We start from the raw sequence: 24,307 nt of genomic DNA on the forward strand, positions 1-24,307 counted from the left end.
AAAGTCGCATATACGAGGCCACGACGAAGTATTGCCATCGTTATTATAGGCATAATTTTGTTATTCTCGCAGGCTTAAGATTTTCATGAAACTTCATGAACTTTCAAAGACTTAACTTGTTCTTCTATTCAAAATAATTTTACGAAATAGTAGATAGTGTAAAAAAATGAAGACCTTTCTCAAAAGCCAGTTTTCCTTTCTTGTTTACTTGTATTTTTTCAGGCTATTTGGTTGCTGTTTTGTTTCCCTGTTTTTTTGTCCATTAGCAATTTAGAATTCGCCGCCAGAGGTTGAACAGGTGCAGTTCAGACCGTGAATTTTTCGTACTGGAAAATGGGCTAAAATTTTTCAACTACGAAGCGGCTTAGCCTGAGGCCCAATCTGCGGGGTAAAGCAGGGCGGGAAAGGGCTTTCCCTTGGCCAATGCGCCTGTCTGCATGCAAATATTTATGCATAAAGTTGGCTCTGTGCTCATTTTTCTCCGCAACTACCACTCCGTTGCCACCATTTCTGTGCCGCCTCGTCTGGGCCATGTTTGTGGCTTTTGGCATTGTTTGCCGGCTGACAACAGTCAGCAAAAGTTTGCGCTGCCAGCTCGCTACCAATCGACTGCATCGCAGTGCACTGCCTGGGATTCCGAATCGGATTCAGTTTCAGATTCAGCTTTCGCTGGGCCCATAAATCATCGCTCCCGCTCCTCCAGTTTGCTTTTGCGTTTGCGGGCAACTTAGTTAACATGCCGCCGACTGCAAGCTTAGAGAACTCCTGCTGCATCCTGCCACCTCCTAGATCCTGCATCCTGCATGCACCATCCCTTTTTGGTGGCCGTCTGACGGCTAAGGACAAAATGCAATGCATGCAAATGCAAAACTGATTTGTTGTGACACTGCCACAGCCCATGCAGCGCAGATGTAGATGCAGATACAGGAGACGGGCGGGATGAACGGAATCCGAGATCCCCATCCACTCCGCTAACCAGGGAGTGTGCCACACAATGTCCAACCTGCCGGCATGCCAGCAAACATTTGCGAAATTTTGTCAATTTGTGTCCGACAGTTAACCCCTTGGGGGTTTACCAAATCAGTAACGAACTAAGCTCGTTTTTTGATGGTCATTTAAGAGTTGTTTGGGACTTGCCACTTAGTTCTTACAAATAAAAAAATTTGATTAAATAGAATGTGTTTTTATGCAAATTTGAGCACTTAAAACTGCAATAAAATCTAGCAAACTACTAACTTTATTAATGTCTTGTTCAGAGTCTAGACATTGCAACCAAACTATTAAACTTTAATCTCGTAAATTTATTTATATTCCATAGTTTATATGAAATGAAGTATGAAGTATTTTCTATTTACTTAATTGAATCTTAACTCTCAGGGCTAAACATCAAATGTTTACAGCTTAACCCAATAATACCCACTTCAGTGTCGAGGGTTAAGCTTGAGCCGTGAGTGTCAGCAACTTGTAACCAGACACAAGAGCCCTGCCCCCACTCTCGAATGGAGTGGGTGTATGGGTGGTTATGTGACCCATGTGCGATTATCATCACGTAGCATTGGCATTGCGTTCATTTCACATGCCCTGCCGTGTGCCGCTCGGCTCACAAATTGCTGCCGATGCCAGAGATGCAGCTGTGCTATAGTTGCCACAGTTTCAATTGTGTCACCTCCTTGGATGCTGTGCCTTAGAAATGACAGCTCAGTTCAAAACCTTTCCAATTCGTTATTAACTTCATCAAAATGGAACCTTCTGCTATTTGATCAAAGGAATTTTAATTTTCTTTTAATTTTGATAAAACAGAATTTAATGAAATTGCTCCCCAACCAGGCAAATAAAAATATCAAACAGGAGAATGTGGAACAATGGAAAAAAACCGAAAATAAATAGCAACATAAGCGAAAAGAAAACCATTTGAAAATACATTTTCGCCAGTCAAACCATAAAAAAGGGAATCCCTATTGCAGCAGCATGGCAAATTCCCATCTGGGCATCGTCTATCTAAGTTTGGCAACAGATTTGAAACTGCGAGTGGCTCCGCCAGCGAAGAAATCAAACCAATTTGAAAATTTGATAGCACACCCGCCCACACGAAGCAAACAAATTGCATCCTATATATTTTTAGTCTGTTTCGGAGTCTGTATATTTATCTATTTTTCAGCTCGTGGCTCAACTTGATGCTTTTTCCGCTGCTGTTGATGCCACCATCTGCATCAAGGGAATGCCATTGTTGCAACAGAGGGTTTTTCTTTTTTCCTATTATTTTTGGATTTTTTTCCACCATTTTTAAAGCTTGTAAACTCAACAAGTTTGCACAAATGTTTTTTTTTTATAAGTTTTTGTATTTTTAGAGCCTTTTTAGCTCATAAGCTCTAATCTCAATTCCTGACATGCATGATTAATTGGGAATACCATTATACTAATTGAGCATTTTACTTTGAATAATAAAAAATGTTTGCCAAAAATAGCTCAGTGAATATAAAAACATTCCGTGACTAGGAATTCTTAAGTTAAAGCTTTTTTCGCCTATTTCAGTAGACTATCGATTCTGGAAAAATAAGTAAAATTAAATAGCCCCAGACATTGTCAGCAAATTACGCAGTCCAAATATTTGCCTTAAAAAGATGAAAAGTTTTCTGGCCATGGCCCAAGCAAATTGACACCCGGCCAAAAAGCCAAAGTGCAGGCAAAAAAGTTTCCGATTCAATTTGCGGAGCTCTTTCTAGAATTTCGGAGGGACGGAAGGGAGGAGTGCTAAGTGCAGTGTTTAGCCCGAAATTTGGTTAAACAAATAGAGTTGCAGATACAAGATACTACGGCTTGGCCATATGGCCACACTTTGTAAGAATTCGAAAGCGGAAAAGTTTCTGGCATATTTTGATTGACTTGACAGTTCCGCCCAACGCCCAACTCCCGACGCCCATTTTCCATTTTCCTTTTGAGGGGACCCACGATTTTCCTTTCGAAGCCGCTGGCATGTCGGTGGAATTTTTGTGCTACGCCCCAAAAGCAACAAGCGAGAAATGCTGATAAAAATATTTTACTTTGTCGTATAATAAAAATTTCATTACGATTTTTGCGGTGTGCGGAGTTTTTTTCCTTTGGTCCTCAAGCGCCCCGAACTCCCCATCTGTCTTGGACTCCTCCATATCCTTTTGAGTAAAAATGTAAAAATGTGCAATGCATAATAAGCTGGAAGGAGGTTGGAAGGAGGCGACTTGGGCCGCAGGAACATGGCGCAGCGGAAGTAAAACAAAGGCAAAAAGATGCGCCGCCATTGGCAACAGAATGTAACCAAACCAAGAGGGAAACCAGAAGGAAAAGAAAAAGCGGTTGGTTAGGACGGGGGCAGAGTGCCGGTTTGGACAGCGAAGGAAAGAAAAACTCGGCTAAAGTAAAAGCTGCAGGGAATTTGCATATTAGCTGCACGAAACCGACGAGAGCCGGGCGGGCGGGCGTCCGCCTGTCGTTAAAGCAGTGTGCAGGACATCCCGATTGATGGCAGGACTGGGAAATGGATTGGGGATTGGGAATCGGTATGGGGAATAGTCCCTAATGCAGCCTGTTCCGGGAAGCAGTTCAGCAACGCAAAAAAGGACTCCGCGTCGATAGAAACGAAGAATGGAAAAAAATTGAGGACTTGTGCCCGTTAGCTGTCTGATAATTAGATGCAAATATATGGCATTTCTTGTTTCTCATTTCGTTCATCTTCCAGGACTGTCAAAAGACGCGCTGAGTACTCGCAGATAGAATAGCTCTAGATATTGTCAACAGATCCGCATGAGCAACTCAAATTGCCAATGCAGAAGGATAAACAAAATTAGAATTATGATCGCAGTGGCTTCAAGGCAGCTATGACAGCTATTTTTCATAAGCCAACTGAGTAATGCAGTCACACGAACAAAAACTTAATATTTTAAATATATATTGTTCCACTCTTTAAGTAAAAAAAGTTAAATTCTTCGGATGTTAATCTAAAAAACCGTTTAAAAGATACACAATCATCGAAGTGAGTTCATTACCATTTCTGAATGTGCAACACGGCGGATACGCAACCTGTTATAGCCCGTAATCAGACAGCGATTGAAGCTCGTCAGTGTCCTCCTAAGGGGTGTGCACCTGTCTCGACCCAGTGGCACTCTGCAATGCGCTTAGAGCATAATTTGTTTCCAATTGCGACGTCTCGACATCGCTTGCTACACCGTTGTGCCCCATCATCGGGATGCAGTGCCATCGCTCCTGCCGTGCCACCTTCCTCTCCATAAACAAATCAACTGAAGGAGGAGGCGGGGCTGGGGAAAAGGCAGTTGGTTCTGGGATTGGGACTGAGTGCAACCAGCACACATCATAGACACCGTCGCCAGCGCACGGCCATCGCATTCGCCATCCTAGTCGTCTTCGTCGTTCATCATTATGCAAAACGTGCTCCCCGGCTGGCAGGGAATGCTTTTAGCCCGCTTCCCCTTTTTGGCCCGAGTGGCAGTCGCAGTCGAAGTAACCAGAAATTGTAGCAACATTTGGTTTTTATTGTTGTGGGGCAACCATCCTGGCTTGTTCCCCCATCCCACTCGTCCTCCTCCTCAGCCCTCCTCAAACTATGCATATCCCTGGCTTTCACAACTGCGGCCACTGCGGTGGCAAACTTTACGCCCAGCATTATTTTACTTAGTTGATAAACTTTTATGCTCGTCTCGTTCCCGGCCTGCTTTTGTTCCCAGTCCAGGTCCCCGATCTCCCAGCTCCGGGGTTTCGCTATCCACTTCCCACATTTAAGCTAAATAGAAACACTGTAAGCAAATAAATAATTTCAAGAAAATATAATATGGTGCGAGAATATAACCCATAGAAACATATGTAAACTAACTAAGGGGTTTGTAAGATTTAATAATTTTAGTTAATATTTTTTTTCAGGGCAGTGTCCTTCCAGGTCTGTAGTGTATGCTCCTCTTGGCAAACGGTTGACGCTCCGTTTGGGGACTATTCGTTGGTAGTTCTGCTTGCGTTCCACATTTTTTTTCTGGTTTCCAATTTGTCATTTCGCCTTTGTGCCTTGCTGGCTTTTTGTTTATATTTTTGCCAACTGCTTTGTGACAGTTTGACGCTCGCAATTGAAGTTTTCCTTTCGTTTGGCTGCGTTCCGTTTGCATTTATCATGTCCTACCGAAAAAACCGCAACAATGTGCCCAGGACCTGCGAGGGAATTCATAATTTTAATTATGCAGGCCGGGAAATAAATTTCTGATTGATTTTCGTGTGAAGCCATTGGCTGTACAGTATCCGGGAGTCAAAAGAGCAAACCGACGAAAAATTTTAACCAATAAATATTTGAGGAATTGGAATTATAAATCCCAATATGGACATAAATTAGTATAAAAAAAGTGACTATTCTGTGATATATTTCTATGAAATTTATGAATGGCAAAACCAAAGTTTCCAGGACTCTATGATCGATGTCGTTGTTTTTTAAATCCTGCATATTTAAGAGACCCGAGGCCGCAGTCAGTCAGTCAGTGAGTCAGTAAGTAACTTACTACGATTATAGTCAGCAGTGGGCCGTGCTTTCTCCAGGACCTCCAGGACGGCTTCGGAAACTTTCTCCTGGCATAAGGACGAGTGCGACTGCCGGCTTCCTTATTGTTGCTTTTGGCGCAGTTGTGTGTTTTTGTTGCCATAACTGCTGTGGCTGCCTCTGCTTCTGCCATTCCGTTGCCTTTTGCAACCTGCGGCAAATAAATTGAAATTCGTAATTATTCCCAACAGCATGGAAATTTATTCCGTTTTAATTGAGTTTTCTTTTGTGTGTGTGTAAATTTTTGGATTCGACGCAAAAGTGAGAAAAACCTCGGGGCAGACCAACCGGAATATAAATTGAAATGGAATCTGCATTATTAAGAAATAAAGATTGTGGGTATTGAGTCTGAAGGGCGGCTAAGCCTTGGCGGGTCAGGCTTAAGACATCTTCGGGCGGTTTCCTATTAATTAGCTTACCCAAATTGGGGCCAACTGAGTTTCGGAATTCAAGTGAATTCTTTTGCATAACTTTCGCACATTTCGAGGCTCAGTGTAGCCTGCCATAAACGAACATTACAATTTCGTATTTGTTCTGACATTCTTTTTATGCATTTAGCCATGTTCACATGTTGCAAATAGATACCTTGGCAGAAGAATATTTATTCTGAGCCAAGGTTGTGGATTTACTTTCAGTTTAAATGGGTGCATTCCGAAGAACCATTTCACACCAAATCCGATGCGTTTTGACAGCAAAGAGAACCTGCAGGGGACTTGAATCTGAATGGATATGCAGAACGTGGTAGGTTTTGGGAAAATGTTAAATGATTTCAATTGTTGCTCCTGTGTTCCACTGTGGCCCAGTCCCTGGCACTGTCGTTTGTTTGCCTTTCATTTGAATAAGCTATCGGGAGCTCCCTCTAAGCACGTAGCAAGCTCTATACTAGATTCTGTAGTAGATTCACCGACCAAAGACCAGATCTTATGCAACGCAAATTGCAGGCTGTCGTGCGTGTGCGCGTGCCTTGGTTTCATCTCGTTTTGTCTTTTATTTAACGTTTTAATAAACTGCAGGGGTGGGGCAGGGGGAGGAGGGGCTTTGCTGCATTATTTGCCTGGCAACTCTTGGCAACATATCATCAATCAGGAAACAGGCGGTGCGCCACCCACCTGCCTTTGTGCTTGCTCCGATTTTGAGCTGTAATCTTACGGGGAGCATGGGAATATAAAGATAAAGGGGAATAGACTCTCCCAACCCCTTAGCTTTTGGGGCAAGACATTATTTATAGATGCCTGACTGCAGTTTCTTAATGGGAGCCATGGGCTAGTTGCTATTCTGGAATTTATTAATGAAGGGCTACGCAGCACATGCCGGATGTGTGGCACGTCAAAAAATCAAGGGTAATGAGCTCGAAAGATTTGAAACTGCATTCCGTATCTTTAAAGAGCTCAAAGGTCTTCTGGTCTCCCGCCATGGGAATTTCTGCCTAATTGATCAATACATTTTACTGTTACTTCCTTCCTTCCTTCCGGTTTGTTTTGTGTCTGCCATTTGAATAACAAACATCAGCGAAAGGGTTTTCCGCGCCATAAAAAAAGACATAAAGCCACATCAAGTATACGCAGGGTTGGATGTAAAAATATTACATTTTTTGAAAATATTTAACTATATCTTACTTATTAGCTGGTTAAATGTAAACCAACATTCTTTGTGAAAATGCTTTATTTTAATTTAAAATTATTTCCTGCTCCATCCCTGGCTCCATACATTTTCTTCTTAACCTCAGTTCTGATCCTGTGTTTGCTACCAATTTTCCATCTGCTGCCTTCACGATAAAAAAAGAGGAACGAGAAAAAATAAGGAATTTGCCGAAATCGCGATTTGTAGCCGCCTTCAGTGAAGCGAAATTTGGCACGCCAGAAGACGTTCACTTATTTTTATTTACTCACCGGATTATGCTAATTTTTAAAGTGATTTAGTGTAGCCGATGCGAAACCAAAGCCAACGCTAAAGAGAAGATGCCAGCGAAACTGGGAAATTCTTTGACTCGAGCACATAAAATAAACCGAAAATAAAATAAAGTAAAATCTAACTGGCTGCCATTTAAGGGCAACGTCCGTCCCACCACCCTGCCTCAACTGCCTCCTCCCTACTGCAGTGGGTGTGTTGCAAGGTTGACGCACTTCCTGGCAGGCAGTCGAGAGACAGGGGCCTCCCAGTCGTCCCTTTTTAGCCAAATCAACGTAATTCTTCAAGTTTGATTTCGTGTGTTTAGCTGCGTGTTTGAGTTGGCTTACTTAACCAAAAGCCGCTTCCCAAAAGAAACAAAAAACTGAAAAGGAAAAATGTATAGGGCATTGTGAGGAAAAAGAAAAACGAAAACAATAACAATGAATGTGCGATAATTTTACATTTTATCAAGTTTCGAGGGCTCTTGGCAGTGCCGCTCGCTTTTATTTTTCCAACTCCCGTTTTCCATTCGTTGTCGTCGCGATTTTTTATGCGAGCATTAAGCGGCTTTGGTCCTAAAGCCCTGCCACTTCACTTTTCCCCCTCACACCCCCTGATGGGGTATCCAACACACACACTCTCGCGAACACTTCGACTGTACGTGTAAAATATAAAAAGTAACAAAATGTTTCGTATACGCCCCACCGACCAAAGGCAAATGTCACACACTGAGCTTCGGCTCCGGGCCTTGTGGGAGGCGGGAGTGGAGTTCACCGCCCCCAGCCTTTTCTTAACCGTAAGCAGCTTAGCAGTGTCGTCGGTGGAGCGACCTAGCTGCGGTTATATAAGTAATTCGATTATATGAAATTTACCAAAAAAAGAAATCCAACAAAAAGAAGGGGAAACAAAAATTCCAAGGCCAAGAAAAAGAAACAGGGAAGCCACACGCATGGAGTTCATTTATAATTAATTAGTAGAAATTTTCGTTAATGGGCATCAAAATTAAACAAATGGGTTCTTTCGTTTAGCCGTTTAGAGCCCGCTGGGTACAGCAACATTTCCAGGGGCTTACATAAAAATTCATTAGCCAGCCAATCAATCCAAGCCAAGGTTATAGCTCGAAGTATATAAATTTGATATGCATTTTTATTTTAATTAAAATTAGAGCTGTTTTTTACCAACGTAAAGTTATTGATTAGGAAAAAATGGTCATTGTAACAAAAGCCACAAAAACGGTTGCCCTTTGTATACATTTTGTACCTTAATTTCATTTCTGAGAAAGGTCTATAGTTACCTTTTTGAAAGTAATATGTAATAGAGCAACATAATGACATAATAACAAAAAAAAAACCAATGTTTTATAAAAAGTTTGATAAACATTTAATTAAATTTGATGTGTGTGGCAAAAAAACTTAAATTAATTGGAAAAACTTTAATGGAATCCAAACAGTTACCCACTTCTGGGCTTTTGCGAAACAACACGTTTGTGTTGGCTCTTAACCCACTCTGACATTTGACTTTGTTTTAGAGATTTTAATTTGTTTCAGTTCGTCGTTTCGTCACTAGGCGACAGGCGTGTGAAAGTGAAAGTGAAAGCCGAGGGACAGCAGATGGAAAATTTCATTTTGAGTTGCTGCCTGTTATATTTTGTTTTGTTTGCCCACTCGGTTGCGCCATACCATATGCATGGCGATGCAACAAAAGTGCAACAGAACAGAAATGTGTCACCATGGCCTTTTGCCACCGTGCCACCGTGCCACCATGCCACCATGCCACCATGCCACCGTGGAATCGTTAAAGTTTTAATGACGGCGACCCGGTGAAAAAAAAAGACGAAATGGGTCTGTGGACTGTCAGCAGTTAGAATGACATTAACAATAGTTGGCAATGCGGCAAAAGCAATTTTGTGCAATGAAATAAAAGGGCAAGTCAGAGACAGACCGAAAATGGGAAATAAAAGGGCAACAGCGGGCCAAAATGCTAAATGTCATGTAGTGGTCGACAGATATCCTTCTGCTTCTGCTTCTGCTTCTTCTGTTTCCTTCTCATTTTCATTGTCCTCGAGCACATGTCGCAGTTGCACGAATTCTTGACTGACTGTCTCTAATTGCCGGAGACTGTGGACTGCAGTTGCAGGTTGCTGGCTCGCAAGTTGCAATTAAGCAGCAACACGTCGCGCAACCTCACGCCGTTGCAATAAACATGCAGCACTATGCATATAAATTTTGGGCCTGAAGTGGCAGGACCAGCGAGGCAGGAGCAAGGTCCTTAAACACGAAGTCAACTGCAATGACAGACCGATTTTCTCTAATTTTCTGATGTGCATACCGATTAGAGTATGTCGGCTGCGGTTTTTTTTTTGTCTTTTGGTCTGGCTTTTGTCTTTCCCACCTTGGAAGCTCACCCGCTTATGGTAAATCAATTTAAAACCAATTTTCCCCAATGAGTGAGAAGTAAAAGAGGAATGGTGGCCGGGGGAGTCCTTGCGGTTGCCGAGTAAATGAGAAAAGCAAACTGAAAAGCTTTGTTACTCGTCCGTATTAAATATTCATTACTCTAAGCTACTTCTCTCGACTCAAGACTGCAAGGAAGGATTCGTCTTCCCTCTCCATTTCCATCTCCATCCTTTTTTTTATTTTGGGAAACCTGTTCCTGTCTCTTTCGCTTTCTCTCCCTGTTTCTGTCGGTTGAAAAAGCTGTTTTTAAAGACATCGAATTCCAATTTCCTTTAGCCTGGCTACACGTTTTGGCATTTTGCTGAACGTGATGCGAATTCACACACACACATATACCCACTCACACATACACACATAAATAGCATATGCAACAAGAGACGAGGCCAAGACGATATTCGGAATTTTCCACACACACATCTACGACGCGAAAATGGCGAATACGGCGGAGTGTGCTCATTGCGGCGTGTAAACGCTTTGTTCTTGTTTATTTTTTTTCCACCTGCGGCCAAGAGCTCTCTTTTTGCCGAGTACAAATTAGATCGGGAATTAACCTGAACCCAGCTAAAAGCACTCGGCCAAAACCTGCATGGAAATACCTCATATTCCGTCTCGATGTTCGAATTTCTAGTTCGCTGGTCGCAATTAATAAGCGCAGAAATAATTGAGTTTCTCTTGGTGTGCATTATGAATATTCCACAGCGTTCATTATCGGACTAAAGTGGTTTTCATAGAAATTCCTAAAGCTTTAGGTTCTAAAAAAAAACATGCCAGCCACATAAATAAAAGCATTCGACAGACAGCTCATAGGGGATATACCTTTTGAGATGGGTAGGAGGCATGAGGTTATTTTTAGCATACCATACATATCTTAAATTAAATTTGCATATATCCTAAAGGATATACGCAGTATGTGGATCCAACAACGGACGTGGGAAAACAAACTAATTAAAATGAAGGCAGTCGGACATGAATCAATATCAAATAAGTGTTTAAATTGAGAAAACAGAGGATGCGTTGGGCACAGACCGTTTGCCTTGAGCAAAGAGTAGACTCGTTCAAAGCCACAATTAACAGAAAACTTGATTCAAACCATCTATTCTTGTCTCCGTGAGCTCCAAGTGTATTTAATGTCTCTGCAGGAAATGCATCTTCCGCAAACAAAGCTGCCGAGTTGGCTCTGAGCACACAGTGCGTATGCACAATTTATTAACATTCACATTTAGTTACTATCCTTGCCACAGTTGCACGCTCCGATAAACCAAAAAATGATGGACGGACTTGGAATTACTAAATTAGTAAAACACTTGGATAAACATTTGAATCGATCTTTGTGAATTCTTGCATGAATAATAGGGTGAAACAGGGATAAGGCTTTAGATTGTCTGATGATTGGAAAGGGTTTAAGTAGAATTAAGACTGTGTTTAAAGTAAATAGAAAACTTTATTATGCAGGATTAAAATTAGAATCAAAGAAAATAAAGTTTATTATTACACCTTTTTGTTATTTCTATCCATTGTTAAGACTCTTTGCAAGTATGATTTATAATTAAATGACATATACCGCTGCGACCTTCAGTGACAATCCTTCAGTGGCAGTCAGGAAAACTGGCTCATTAACCTGGGAGTGACAACACTCGTCGCATCATGCATCTCGCATAATTCTCCCGCCCAGGTAAGTGCTCTGTTCGGGACTTGAGCTATTTAAGGACATATATCTCTGTTGGCTTCCGCTCACTCACCGACTTGTTTATGCCGGTCCAAGTGTCTTGGATAAATATTTGTTTGTGCGTCACGTGGGGGGAGTAGACTAGTAGCGACTTTCCCTGCTTCGCGAATGCCATTAGAACTGCGTCGCAGTTGTGTCATATTTCAGCGACACATGCGAAACTAAATGACGTCAAGAGTAGGATTCTATACATCTCGGCTCAGATACTCCTTTGCCTCGCTCCTTGCCCCGCCCCAATTGTAATTTGCTGGCGCGCTGCACTCAGGGGTCTGATTTGGCATCGTACTTGCGTACTTTTGAGCGCCTGACTTTATTGTTTGTTTGCCACTTTCAGTTGCCTCTGCTGGTGGCAACTCCCAAAGTCTCCTGCTTATTACAGCCAAGCACACACGTGCTCGTGGAGGAGCCTCTACTCCGGTATGTAAATCTCCGCACTATTGTCTGCGAAATCTGAAACGCAACAAGATGTATGCACATCTCGGATCGGAGGGCAAACTTGTCTCGGGGGCGCACTTAAGACGAGCTTAATTTTTCATGCTGTTGGCAATAACTACTAGCAGTGCCTTTCACACGTTTTCCCGACTCGGCTTTTCTATCAATTTGATTTTGATCCTGCCGGCGTTGGCGTCGGTTGGCTTGTAAATATTTGAGCTTATTTAGCAAAGGGAAGTATTAGAGAGGGTGGATTAACTAGTTTTAGAACTCTAGGGCTTTAAACAAAGTGTTTTAATATTTATTCAATAATATAAGGACTTGAAAGCCCATGTTTAAGGTCTCTATTTACCTTTAATTTATTGTTAAAAATGATGTATACAATTTATTTTTTTTTTCTTGTATTCTGCCTTGTTACAGCTGCATTTTATTTAATTGGTAGCCAGTCGGGTATGTCATGAATCAACCCATTTATTGCAGGCCATGTCGGGCACATTACTCATACGCCACGTGCCCCAATCCTGTCCTAGATCCGCCCTGTGCCACCATCCCTGTCACTCTGAAAGCTGACGTGCAATTTCAATGGTCAATCAGAGCGTTCAAAGCAGCTTCCTCGCTCCGTTTTTTATAGCCATGACAATGGCAAGTGAAATTGCCCCAGCCCAGGACGAAATTGCCAGCATCGATCCTGCAGAACCAGAGGAAGATGAGGGCGTGGCAGCGGCAAATCAATGATGCGAACGGAGCATGGCTGTCTGACGATGGGAATGAAATGAAGCAGCTGCTCCGTTGCCACAATAAGTTTATGGCACACCATCTGTAACTGTATCTCGTGGCAGGCAGCTCGAAAGTATCCGAAAGATGCATCTGCAACTCCATCGCTTTTACAACTGCAGCAGTTGCAGCACCTGTACCAAAATGCGTGACTCGCTTTCGTTTATTTCGCGCTCCACCTATAAGCCGAGTAAGTAGAATAATTTTCAAATTTGACAGGAGACATATGAGGAGCCGTTTCGGCCGTTCGCTCGCTCCACCAGTCGCTTTCCACCTGGCCCGCCCACCTGTCACGCTCCGAGCTGAATTGCCACCGGTAACTGCTACACAGAGTATGGTAACGTAACGTATGCCAAACGGAAACTCGAACGGAAACATTCAGAGGGAGGGGAGCGGATGGCGAGAGAGTGGAATTGAGAGGTAGAATTTCCAATGACGAGGTCGAGGCGGGCATCCTCCTGCATTCAATGACGAAAAGCTCAGGACCCTCCCAGTCCCCAGCTCCCCGGGGAGATGCAAATGTATGCATGGCTGGGATAGTCAATGGCATAAAAACGAGGATATCGTAAAACGTACAGCCAGGGCGAGTTTCCGTATCCTATTAAGTGTGGAAATTACTTTCATATTCACATTTTGATTTCCTAGCCGGTGTCCTGGCTGACATGGCATTCTCATGCGAGATCCTTAGATTTAAATGGCACTTGGTTATGAGAGCTCTGTGCGTAGATACGGATATTCATTTTTATCATTTTTACTCATTTTTACTTACCTTATTATTTGGTCAAATATTAAAACAATAGGCACTAACTAGAAATTTATTTATACTCTCCCCAATACTATAACGATTTTTTTAATTTAATTTATGTCTGAAAAAATAATTATCAAAAACCGATAGCAAGCCTTTTGAAATATATTAAATAATTGTGTCAATAAAATTGTTAACTGCCAAACAATAGAAAATACAACCCGAAGCCATGTTTATAATTTGGCATTAGAAATAAAAAACTTGTTAAAATAAGCTACTTACCTCATAATAAAATTATTTTTCAACTTATTTTCTGTCACGTATTTAATGCTAATTAATAAATTTAAGTTTGGAAAAAAAAAACAATCCAAAAAATACTGATACATTCGGCACTGGCTGTGAATATTTAATGTGTTTTTGTTGCCACGGCTGATTTATGACAATCAAATCAATAAATTTACGTGTTTCAATTTAAATACAAACTACAAGTTCATAACTTATCGCCGAACATTTCAATAAATCAGCAAAACCAATGGTGTTTAAAATTAGCAAGAACCGAAAAAACAACCGAAAATCGAAGAGGGTGGAAAACAAATAATAATAAACCTTGTTACCGTGACCATATAGGCCAAATGAAATATGACCTATGAAATAAGGCAAAAAACGAAAGCGAATCGGGAGAGCGAAAGCTAAATAACACGTAGAGAAAAACAATAATAATAAAATCTAGGGAGAAGGGTCCCATGCCCAAAAACATCCATTGATGATAGGCCAAGAAAGTGACAAGTAAGCATCGGTTTCTGAAAAAAGAAAGACATATTCCAATACTCTTTAAAAAATATTTGAATAAAAGATATGGATAATGCAGGAATCTGGAAAACTAAAGAATAAAATTAAGTTAAGAGTTTACAAAAAGCCAGAGAGTGAGATTTGTAGTTAATGATTAGCCAAAAGTTCTCCATATTTTCTGATACTCTTCCCCAAAAAAAATTACAAGCAACGCGGCCTGCGTTTCCTTCCAGCGATAAACCTTTACACTTCATTAGGCTTTGGAAATTTCATGCTCCAACAGCTCGGACGCTGCAGCAAGGCCTCAATGGGTTAAGGGCCAAAACAGGATGAAGCCGCTCCGAGAGATGCCGCTGCGAAAAAAGGAACCGTTCTGTGTTTAATCAATGAATCAGATGATTCAGTCCATTCAGCTCCTCTCACTTTTATTCGCCAGCTTCGAAGTCCATCACTCAACATGCAAAAAGTGGAAGATGGCCGAGATCTCTCGACGATTGCTAGGACCGTTTTTCTGGGCCATTCAAAGACTTTTTTTGCCCGAGTGTTCCGGCCTTTGGGCAGGTTGTTTGTGCATTTCACTTACATTCAATTTTTTTCGCCGGAGCACGGCCAAACAAGCCAAAAAGAGACCCGAGTCGGTGACTTTGTATTGACATTCAAGACGCCATGGCCACCAATGCGTATACGCAATATTGTAAATTATTTGACACAAAAAGCGTAAACGTTGCCAGTGCGGTGCTACAATAAAAATACAAAAAAATATATTATTTTTATTGCATTTCAATGGAAAATGTGGATGGGAGTGTTCGTTCCAGAGGAGGGAGTGCTGGTGCGGTAAAAATAATTGCACGTAAAAGTTTTTTAATTAAAAACTACGCGTGACTTGTGTCAAATATGCATGAAAGGTGGCAAAAAAATGAAAACATAATGGAAAGCTCTGATAAAAGTGCAATGCGACGGAATCGAGAATACCTTAACTTGGCTGGAGAAAGCGTATTGTTGACAACTTTAATGGTACACATCCTGTTCCAAGTTTGAAAACCAATCAAGTACAGACAGCGTGCCAGCCGGGACCTCCACAATTCCTTAATGAATAAACGAGGTGGTGGCCATAGCCATTTTCCACACTAGACGTTATTAACTTTAAACGCCCGCTGTGTTAGGCCCACAGCCAGCAGGTGGCCAAATCGGAGCTAAGGATGCTTGGGAAAGTGCTCGGGAGCTGGGAAATATTCACCGCTTGTGGGGATGCTTTGTATTCAAGCGCTCATTCATAAATTTTGTGTCATAAGCGCGTGAAAATGGTACAAGTATTTGAATTTAATTATGAACTGTGTCACTAGGAAAGACAATGCGACTGGGACTAGGACTAGGACAGAGACTCTAAAGTCGCTGTGATAAATGGCACACACTGTGAGCCCGCGAGAGACAGGACATTGAGCACGAAAGTGATAGCAATAGGAAAAAGAGAGAGAAAGCAGGAAAAGCGAGAGTTGAAGGCTTTAGGTTACTAGTGTCGTCCAGAGCAGGGTAAAAATGCTTTGGATGCATTTCACTTTTATCTCGTTCTTTGGGCCACCTAGAAATAAAAACAGTAGAGGTCACATAAGGAGTAGTCAGGCTAGGAAACAGAACTTATTATTCATATAATTTATTTTTTTTTATTAAATGTTACCTAATAAATAGAGAGCACTCACCCTAGTCTTATAAATATAAGTCGCTTATTATTTTCCCCCCAACTGTATATAAAAATTCATATATATGCATATTTTTTGTAGGAATATTATTTACCTGCATGTTGGCCCATTACTCGACGAGTCCTTCCTCCATTTTCCTGCTTCCTGCACCCCTTGCTAACCTTCACCTGCCCCGTTCAACTACCCACAATGGGTTGCAGCTGAGTGCTGCCTGACAGCGTGCTGTGCTCAAAGGAAACGCCTCACTGAATGCAACAATGTGGAAGTTAACTCGAACGGGTTGAGTGGGCTGATATGGAAGCTGCAACGGCTGGGCTGGAGCACCTGCCAGAGTCCGGAGTCTCCCCCGAAATGTGTGACGCTGCGCAATGGCAAGGTGGAAAAAGGCAAAGACGAACAACTTGACTTTACACCTTATTGCAATTTACTGTAAAATTGCACACGCTGCTGGCTGCTTTCCGGCCGGCTCCCTTTACTTTGCCGCACAGTTCGGTGCTCTTTTTTTCGGGCTGCTGACATACACAGTTATGCACTTTTGGCTTTGCGCGGGCAACCGCCGGAACTGGAGTCCGGACTCCGGCGTCAGCATTTCATAATGTGTTGAGTGTTGAGCAAATATTCAAACTGAAGCGATTAAAAGTAGTTGTTAAGCCATTTTCTGTCTCCAATGGACTTTAATCCTTTGAATATATATTTTATAATATCCATTTTTCAAATGTGAGAGCCTCCTTTAATGAAATTGTATTTATCCTTTAAAAACTGGCCCAAACGTCATCTGTCCATTAGCGCTCCGAAAAAGTTAACATCATTTTTTAAAAGGCTTTCAGGGAATTTCCCTTCAGATGACTTTCATAATGTTAAAGCGATACGAAATTACGTAATTCCATTACGTAATCCAATCAGAATGCAACCGGCAAACATATGAGACACACACACAGGGGAGAGCTGGGTCCTGGCAGAGGTTATGCCATTAAATTGCAATTCCTTTCGATTTGTGCTCCGCCGCTTGGCCATTTATCTCGTCTCCTGGCCCTTTTCCACTCCACACACCACACTCCCTCCTCGCCGAGTATCCTGTGCATCCCGTGTGATCCTTCCACATCCCTGAGTGCTTGTGTGCACCTTATGCCATCTTCCCGGGCTGCTGCCTTTAATCTGCGTCGTGTACTTGACACAAATGCCGCATAAAAACAAAAGCAACAACATCAGGCCAAGTTTTATGCAAAAACAGGAACACACTCACATACAGGGAAGGACTAGGGCAGCCGTAGTACTTTGCATAAACGTAAAAAGGCATCATGAACTCACACATATGCAGCAGCTATCCGGAGTTGCCGGTGCATAAATCTTGGCGCTGAAATGTATGCAACACATTTATATGCGACTATATCTCACCATTTTCTAGCCGGGGTGTGTGTGTGTGTGTGAGCCAAGACAATGCCAGGTGAAATCAACTTCTGCCGGGGACAGCAAAAAGGCAGGAAGAAATAATAATACAAGGGGGAGGCAAGTGCGCGCTGCCTTTATTAATTCTAAATCAGAGCGCAGCCTGCAGATTGAATGCAACAAAGAGACTCATTGACTCCGCTTCCACTTGCCACACAGCCACGGAAAAGAAACGGAAGCATTTGAGAATGCACTTAGGTTCGTTCTCAGCACCTGATGAAGTGCCCTCGGAGGTGATGCCATTTGTTGCCATTAACGGTTGAATGGCGGGTGATTGGCACCTGGCGGAGGGTTCAACGAGTTCAGTAAACAGCGCCACCGGAACCGGTGAGCGACCACGCCTAATTCTCGGCTCAACCGCCCACCCCAAGCTAGTGGACTGCCACAATTTCGCATGCCGCATCACGTACGCAGTCACTGTGGGAAAACTTCAGAAAAGAATGAATTTCAGGGATAACAGAGAGAGAAACTATACTTCTATCATGGATAAAATGATTACAACTCCATATCTAGTAGCAATCTTCTTTATGTGATACTTCCTAGTGTCTATCAAGTACCTAGTACCTAGTCCCCTTTAATTTCGGTTCAAATCCATTATTTATTTACCATTTTTTTAATCCCAGTGTAACTTGACTTTTTTTTCCGTGCACCCGCAACTAGCGACACCAGAAGCCATGCAGCGGCATTAATAGGAAGGAAAAAAATGCAAAATGCTTAGACGTGCCAGCCCAGCAACCAAACAACAGCAACAACGACTCCAAAGCCATTGTGTGGCATGACCACCATTGCGTATGAGTAATGTGCGGCTTACGTTGCCCTCGTTGTTGCTGTGGTTAGTATCTATATGTCCGTCTGTCTGTTTGTCTTGGTAGTGCGAGTGTGAGATTGTGTGCGGACCAGAAAGTAGTTTTCAATTAGCTCAGCCCTGATAGCAAACCCCATTGAGTGCCTTGTTTTTCGCACTCCTTTCAAGGGTCTAATGAATTGGAGATTCGGTTGGATTCTGACTCGCCACAATAAATAGAGCAGGGAAGTGATTTCCAACTTCCTGCAAATGTGCCCTAATTTGATTTTTACGTAAATACAAATTAATTATTCTGTTTGAATCCCTGCATAATTTGCACAGAAATCCAATTCTTAATTCATTTAACTTTGTTCAACATATTCAATTTAATTCCGATTCCCCGCAATATAATAATTTATTTAGAGTGTTCGGCCTGCGTCCTTCGATAGAATCTCGTTTCTCTTCCATGATGGCTTCGGTGGCCAAGTGGAGTATCCAAGCTACCGAAAACAAGTGCAAAAACAGACTCATCTGCTGGAATCGAATCGCACCCGGTTGAGTGAACAGTGGCTGGATTTGGGAGGCAGGGAGCCGGACTCCGGACTGCGGCACATTTGTTTTCATCGGCAATTGGCAAGTGAAAGCTTTTAGCACGAATTGTGCGAGGCAATCGCTAAAAATGGAGCACGGACAAGAACTGCTTACTTTTCCTTCTATCTATCCCTTGCTCTCGGTATTTAAGTTTTCGAAAGGATACTCTACTTTAGAGACTATTGTAGAGTGGATAGGCTAAACTGGTCATCAATCTTTTTCACTGAAATTTCCCTGAATGCTAGACAATATTTAGTTACTTTGCCCAATTATTTACTTTACTTAATATATATTCATACTTACCCTTAAAGAGCATCCTCAAAGTGTCCTTTGGCCACCTGTTTGGACTGGTCGAAAAATTTCCCGCAAAATGCTAAGCAGATTACTTTTAATGCTACAAGCGTAACGACTGCGGCAGTTAAGTTCTCCGTCCGCCGTCGCGTCCCTGGGAAGTGCAGCAGTAAATTTTTTAATGGCCTTTATGCCCTGATTCTGCACGTTAAATCAAATTCCGGCTTACCCAATCAAGACATCAATTTCTCCCTTTATCCGTCGGCCTTTGCCAGTTGCCCGATTTTGGTGGCTGTGATTATTTGGACATTGACTTCAATTGACTCCAGGTCACCGGGGGGTAGCTCCTGTCCTGGCAGTGCCTTGATTAATAAAGCCACGGGCCATCGTCGAATTTGTTTTATTCATAAATTTATAACCATCGGCCGTAACGAACGGCATCGGCCGTTTGCCAAATGTTTTATTGCGTACATAAATTGCAATTAGTCCCGGCTCCCGTTGGGATAAATGGGAGCACACGCATGTCCCCCTCCGCTCCCAATCCCGATCCTGATGCCAATGCCGCCGGGGAGTCACTGTGCCACTCGAATGACGAACTGCCCGAAAGGCTAACACACCATCCGGCAACGACCGCCGTCCCGGTGGGTTAACAAAACATCAATTGACTTATTAATGTTTGTGCAGGCCGTCAGAAAAAGCAGGCCGATGCGTAGAAACTTGGCCAGCCGAAAAGAAAAACAGCCGACCGGGCTGGGGCGCCTCAATTGGTTTCATGTGGCGTCCGTCGGGACACTTTGGGAGCCGCAGTCACGTCTGCATTTAATGTGAAATTATGACTTTAATGGCTGTTCGGATATATACAAGAAGAAAATTAGTATTTACCCAAACTGTCTAATTTTGTGTACAATTTTGGAGGTCACTTTAATTGCAGGCAAAGGTCAGTGAACTATTAAAGTGATTGTTATACTTTTAATACTTTTAGCTTAATATCTTCTGGCCTATTAGTTGTGATTCTTCAAAATTTATTACTAACTAACTTTATTCTATTATATTTCTTACTCTATTACAGTTCTTTCTTCACTTTGCATACACAAAAAGGAATACAAAATCTTGTATTTTTCTTTATTTCGGGTCAGGGTTCAACTGACACTTGCAGAAATCGAAGATCTCATGTCCGTAAAAAATCCGGGACACAGCTAACCAAAGTCCGGCAAATACAAGTTGAATGCCAATTTGATTGATTGACTTTGGCGGTGTGTGTGTGAGTATCCTCTCGTGTGGCGATCCTGTGGCCGTGCAAAAATCATCCTGCTTTTTAACTCCACGGCGCCTTCTCCCTTATCCTGTCGATGGCGATGTGGGTGTCCGAGTTCGTGTTTGCTGTTGGCAAGCAAAATGTAAAAACATTTAAGGTTTCAATTAAGTGAAATCCCGAATGGCCAAAAAAATAAATGGGCGAAAAAAGGCAAAACCCTGCCGAAACTTCGAATGAATGAAGATGACCGGGAATGAGGCTGAAATTTTTCAAGCAATCAATTTGGACTCTTGAAAGTAAAGAAAGGCAAAAGGCAAACATATTTGTATACATACTATATACGTAATTTCTTTTCGGTCGGAGCTGGAGCTGGAGCTGGGGCTGGACCTGGGCCAAGTGTTTTTGGGCTTTAAGACGAACCCTTCCTGAGCTTACGGTCGGCATGACAAACGATGGCTGCAGGAGGGGACCAGCCCTTCCATCAAATGCCAAAGTTTAGACTGTAACAGTCACTTGAGGTATATTGAGATTTATTACGACCCGCCCAGAACGGATGGGGGTGGTGGGGTCTGCCCGAATCATTAATTATGATCGACCGCCTGGCGGCGATTTTATTTGTTTCCCCCGCTCTGTCAGCCAGGTTGCAGGTCTGCAATTTATGCGTCAGCCTGCGTTTCAATTTCAGTTGCAGTTTTTTTCATGAACCGCACAACTTGAAAGCCAGCGGCAAACTACTTTTGGGCGCTGGCCAACTTTGATTCTGGAAGTGGGTGACTGGGGCTCCCTCGTTTTTGTTTGCACTGGCTTAAGAAATCAACAACTTACACTTTCTTTGGCCCAAACAGCCTCCGAGCCAGTTGTTTTGACACTTTTGGGCCAAAAGAAAAGTTTCTCCTCCCAGATGGAGGCTTTTTTAGGGGAGTGTTCCCGAAATTTCACAAAAGTTTGAAAAATATATAGTACAATAAAATATTCCCATTATGGATCTTTCTCTAAAAATTATGTATGGCTTAAAAATATAAAATAAAATATTCCAATAACATTTCTTCCCTTGCTGTATACAATTTGATATTTTTAAAGGCCTACAACTTTAGGCCTTCTGTCACCAATTCTACGATTTTCGAGTCACAGTTTTGGAAGCAAACTATTCGTTTTTTTGGCTTTCTATCTGGGAGTCGATGCCTCGTACTCTCTACTGCCGCTTAACCCAGTTGCCAGGCAGTTTGCAGTTTGCATTTCGACGGAAATTTTATAATCAGCATTCTCGAAATAAGGAAAACTTTGCTATGTAAATTAAATGCCGAAGTCCGAAACTTTTTGCTGACATTTCTCGCTGCTCGTACTTCTTGTATGGCTAACCTACAAAAAGGAAAATGTAAAAAATAAACAAATAGAAGAGGGCCAAAACAATATACCCACATACATAGGTACACTTTTTTATTGTCGCTACAGAAACGGCAAATAAATGTGGTTTAAACATGACAAGTCGCCGTGGGCTGCCAGCTCGTTATCACCAAATATTTTTGCACACGAAATGAGTGAATAAATAAGCCCGGCACCAGCCAGTCGGGGAAAAAGTAGGGGAACACGGCAAGTAGCTCCTCCAGGGATCGGACTCTCAACCGGGAGTTGGCGTTGGGAGTATTTGAGGCCATGCGGCTACCAACCTAAGCGGTTTGGGTCGCCCGTTTATGGTCGTCAGTTTTTTCCCCGCTTGTTTGACAAATAAAACGTGAAATGTCAGTCAGTCAGCCGGTCAGTCGGTGGGCCCGAAAGCCAAACAAAAAGAGTAACCAATAAAAGCTTAATTAACTGTTTATGGCCATGGCATGTTAACAGGGACCGCACCGACGTGCCGAAATTCGTCCTCAGTCATTAATCTCAAGTGGTGAGGGAAGCGGCAGCAAAAAATCCAAAGAGGGTCCCCCGAGAAGCTACCGACTAGTCCCAGCTCTAATCAGTTTAATGAGCAAACAACCTCAGAAACTATTTACCATATATCCACACATTTTTTATGTAAATAAAGCAAACTTTTCTCTGTACTCACCTTTTCCAAATCTAGATGTCCAGAACTGTCAAAATTATTTGATCCATTTGACCAAACACAATCAAATTCAGAAGTATAGGGAACCTAAGGGGAAGCATATAGAAAATAAGAACAGAAATTCCGTTTTGTACCTTTATACTTTTGTAACCTTTTTGGCAAATCGTTGGTCAACTCCACTTAGTCTCCACCCTGCACTTGTGGATCATGTCGAAGGCAGTCAGTGTCAGGGACGAGCTTGACATCCCAGCAGCATCGGCGAACAACAATCAGACAACGCTCCAAATCGAGTTGAAAATCGTGCCGGGGCCGGAAATTCTGACAGAGGTTGTGAAGCGGGATGAGCTAGAGAAACTGGAGGAGACGAGGTTAGAGGAGAAGTTGCAGAAGCCGGAACGCAATTCGCGCGACACATCTGAGGGAGTTTCCAACGAACCAGCCGAAAAGCAAGAACCCAACCGTATTCAGGAGAGCGATGCCCTTGGCGAGCCGCAGGATCTTGGTGGACTAGGCGACGGTCCGGATCTGGAGTCCGGTTCGTCCTTCACTTCCTGCTGTTCCTACAAGCATATGCGGGAATCGATCCTTCAGCGAGAGCGCCACGCCTCAACCTTGAGCTTGGACAGCGGCATTGACATCAACAGCTTGGTGAATCCGTCCCTCAAGTTGTCCCAGCAGGCACTGCACACTGCGCCTCCTCCCGCAGAAGATCTGGTCGATAGCCCCACAGTATCCTCTGTTCGGATCCTGATGGAGCGGCGCTCTATGTGCTATACGCCCGAATGCAGTGATGGCGATTTCGAGATTGGCATTGAGGAAGTCTACCTGAGATTTGCGGCCCTATTTAGTCGTCAGGAAATAGACGTTGCCTACTTGAATTTTACGCAGGTAGATGAGGACCTCGACGGATACATCTGCCTGGCGGAGCTGAAGCGATTGTTGGAGAAGCTTGACATACCGCAGACCCACTTGGCGGCCAAAAAGGTGATGGCCAATGTGGTTGGCCCCAACGAGGACCGTTTAAACTTCTGCCAGCTGCTGCTTATTTATGGCACTTTGATGCATCGAGTGGAGGTCCAGAAGTATGGCATCCACGATAGAGTGGCGAAACGTTTCGCTCTTACGGAGGCCGTCGATGTCTCCCAAGTGGGCGTCACTGGAGCCCGTCTCTTTTTCGAGGCAAAGATTGCCCAGCAGCAGGCGGAGCCAATTTATCCCACCGTCTTCGATCAGGAACAGCCCGTGACCCGCACATCCCACTCCACTTCGGCGGAGACCCAGAGCTCCAGTTCCCAGAGAGAGCAGTTTAAATGCGCTACCGCCCTATTCAAGAAGCTTGAGAGCTAGAACGACCACTGACCAGATTATTCACCAGGCGATCCCTATATCAATCCTCACTTCCGCCGAGTGTGTTGTGTCCAAAATTTTCAGTCAAAATATAGAGAATAAATTAACGTTTACTTGCCGATATTCCTCTGTGTTCCCCCGCAACATAACTTCACATAAATCATTGGCCAATAAAATACGATCCAAGAACGAAAACACTGCTTAAGTGACCAATCAAAGGTAATTGCTAGGCGGCAGAAACAATACTTTATTTTTCCATCGCCACCTGCCCGCTGGGCGCGCCACTTTTCAATTTTATGTTTTCTTGTGTTATTTTCTTATCAGCAGTGCTGGTGGTTGAGCTTTTTTAAAGCTAATTGTTTTTCATATCCTTTATTAAAACAGCAAAGAATTATTTTCAGAACAGAAAGACAAATTGTTTTTAATGTTATACAAAAAGTCTGTTCATAATTAAAACTAGTACTAGGACACTAT

At 42.8% G+C, this 24,307-nt stretch overlaps 1 protein-coding gene across 1 annotated transcript; it reads left to right on the top strand.

Annotated features, from left to right (window-relative positions):
- The first annotated feature begins 22,514 nt into the window (after positions 1–22,514).
- On the top strand, positions 22,515–23,956 carry LOC6500612 (EF-hand domain-containing protein D2 homolog). Its single transcript, XM_001953527.4, has one exon. The coding sequence runs from the start codon at positions 22,694–22,696 to the stop codon at positions 23,831–23,833; it is 1,140 nt and encodes a 379-aa protein (XP_001953563.1). The 5' UTR covers positions 22,515–22,693; the 3' UTR covers positions 23,834–23,956.
- The last annotated feature ends 351 nt before the right edge of the window (positions 23,957–24,307 follow it).

The sequence above is a fragment of the Drosophila ananassae genome, chromosome 2L (assembly GCF_017639315.1).
Source record: "Drosophila ananassae strain 14024-0371.13 chromosome 2L, ASM1763931v2, whole genome shotgun sequence".
In the NCBI taxonomy this organism is placed as follows: domain Eukaryota; kingdom Metazoa; phylum Arthropoda; class Insecta; order Diptera; family Drosophilidae; genus Drosophila; species Drosophila ananassae.